We start from the raw sequence: 2,423 nt of genomic DNA, 5'->3' as shown, positions 1-2,423 counted from the left end.
GCGCCGCCTGTCCGGACACCCGAGCAGTACTACCAGACCTTCAGCCCCAGCGCCAGCCACTCTCCAGCTCGCTCGGTCGGCAGATCCCCATCCTACAGCTCCACTCCCTCCCCACTGATGCCCAACCTGGAGAACTTCCAATACAGCCAGCAGCCGCTGAGCACCGGCGCCTTCCAGGCCGGCATTGCCGACCACAGCCATTTCATGCCGCTGCTGAACCCTTCTCCCACCGATGGGACGAGCCCTGACGCTCAATCCGGGAACTGTAAAAACTTGCAGAAGGAGAAGCTACCAGAAAACCTGCTGTCGGACCTGAGCCTGCAGAGCCTCACGGCTCTCACCTCCCAGGTGGAGAACATCTCCAACACTGTCCAGCAGCTGCTACTCTCCAAAGCAGCCGTGCCCCAGAAAAAGGGCATCAAGACCCCAGCAAGGACCCCTGAGCAGCTCAAGGGGCAGCACTGCAGCCCCGAGAGCAGCACCTACTCAGCAGAGCAGGTGGGGACTCCCCTGTCTGACCCACTGAGCACCCCCCAGTCAGTCCATGCCGAGACACAGGACGCTGACTATCTCAGTGGGTCAGAGGATCAGCTGGAGAGGAGTTTCCTGTACTGCAACCAGAACCGCAGCCCTGCCCGTGTCAACAGCAACTCCAAGGCAAAGCCCGAGTCAGTGTCCACCTGCTCCGTGACCTCCCCGGATGACATGTCCACCAAATCGGATGACTCTTTCCAGAGCATCCACGCCACCCTGCCCCTGGAGACCTTCACCAAGTATGTGACCAACGAACGGGACTGTCCCCGGCTGCTCCTCAGTGCCCTGTCCCAGGAGGAGCTGGCTTCTGAGATCATCGTCCTGCAGGATGCCATCAGCGAGAAGGCGGACAAAGCCTGGGCCAACTTGCCCATGCTGAGCAAGGAGGCCAGCAAGTCCCCCTTCCAGCTGGAGAACCACCGGCCCAGCCTGGACTCCATGGTGAAGGGCACCTGGCCCAGTCAGGGTGACTCCAGCACACTCACCGAGCCCCTCAAGCTGGACAAAGCTTCAGGGGCCAGCGCAGAGAAGGACTTTGGCGAGGAGGTGTATGAGGGTCCCCAGGTGGAGTTCACGGCCACCGAAACCAAGGATGTGCTGAAGGACACTGCCCCACTGGCCTTCAACTCCAAGCCCAGCATCCCGGCAGCCACATCGAGTGCAGGAGCCACTGACTACAGCTGCTACTCAAACACCACCGCCAACTCGGTGGGGTCTGAGAATGCCATGGAGCACTTTGACTGGCCGGAGGAGAGCCTGGGAGAGGCATGTCTGCGGTGGAAGGAGCTTCAGGCCACTGACCTCCCCAAGGGCTTGTTCCCCAGCAAATTGGTGAGCTCCTGCAAGGAGAAAAAAAACGCCTGTGGCTTGGATCTGTGTGATGGAGAGCAGCCAGCCAAGAGTGAGCCAGCCCAGGACTTTGGGGAGCAGGCGATGGAGGAGGAGGAGGAGGCACTGACCTATGATGAAGCAACAAAGGCAGACAGCGAGAGGTGGCTTCAGGACACCCGGCACTGCTGCTCAGCCGGGGACTTCAGCGAGATCCCCATCATCTCCTCACCGGATCTGAAGGAGTCAGACCTGGAGGCAGAGGAGTACTCCTCGCTCTGTGAGCTGGCTGGCTCGGAGCAGAAGTCGGTGACATATGACGCCTCGCCGCCCAAGCCCCCGGAGATGCCAGCCGTGCTGTCCTCCAGCGAGGTGCCCGTGTCCGCCGAGGAGACCGTCAGCACGGTGGAGAAGGAGGGCTCAGCTCCCACCCCGCGCCTCTCCGGCCAGTCTGTTATCCTGCTGGGCCCTGCGGTGGGCACGGAGACCAAGGTGAAGAGTTGGTTCAAGTCCTCCCTTCCCAACATCCAGTCCGAGGAGGAGAGCGGCGGAGGGGAAACATCCCATCTGGAGGCTGCTGATGCCGAATCTGCCTCATCGGTCACGGTGAAGCAGCAACTCACACCCGAAAACGTGCTCGGGAAGATGGAGCCTGTCTCACGGGGCAAGAGCCTCCGCAACAAGAGGGTGCACTGCCGGCTGCCGGAGGGGGACAACCCCGGCAGCACCGTGTTGACCCCATTCGATGAGCTGCCAGCAGCCGGCGGCGTGGCCAGTGCCTGCCTGGGGCCAGATGGACAGACGGAGGTACCGAGCAAGAGCGCCCAGAGCCAAACGCCCCGGTTTCCAGCTGAGGGTCTCCCGGCGCGCATGTGCACCCGCTCCTTCACCGCCCTCGCCGAGCCCCGCGCCCCGGCCCCGCTGGAGGGGCTGAAGGCTCCCACACACCAGGAGAAGCTGGGGAAGAAGCCTGGCTGCGGCGTGAAGCAGCGGGTTGCTTTCAAAGCCAGAAAACGCAGCAGCCGGCCGGCCCCCAGGGTGGTCCAGAACAGCAGCGATGC

The 2,423-nt window shown here is 62.6% G+C and overlaps 1 protein-coding gene across 1 annotated transcript in view; it reads left to right on the top strand.

The window, feature by feature from the left end:
* RAI1 (retinoic acid induced 1) overlaps window positions 1-2,423 on the top strand; it is a 7,036-nt gene that overhangs the window by 1,059 nt on the left and 3,554 nt on the right. The window contains exon 2 of the mRNA XM_029957824.1: window positions 8-2,421. Within this exon, the coding sequence (XP_029813684.1) occupies window positions 8-2,421 (2,414 nt within the window). The remainder of the gene's footprint in view (window positions 1-7; window positions 2,422-2,423) is intronic.

Source organism: Manacus vitellinus, unplaced genomic scaffold (assembly GCF_001715985.3).
Source record: "Manacus vitellinus isolate BGI_N305 unplaced genomic scaffold, ASM171598v3 scaffold_12_pilon, whole genome shotgun sequence".
NCBI classification, from domain to species: domain Eukaryota; kingdom Metazoa; phylum Chordata; class Aves; order Passeriformes; family Pipridae; genus Manacus; species Manacus vitellinus.
Note: the sequence above shows the minus strand (reverse complement) of the source record. Positions and strands in the feature narration are given on the sequence as shown.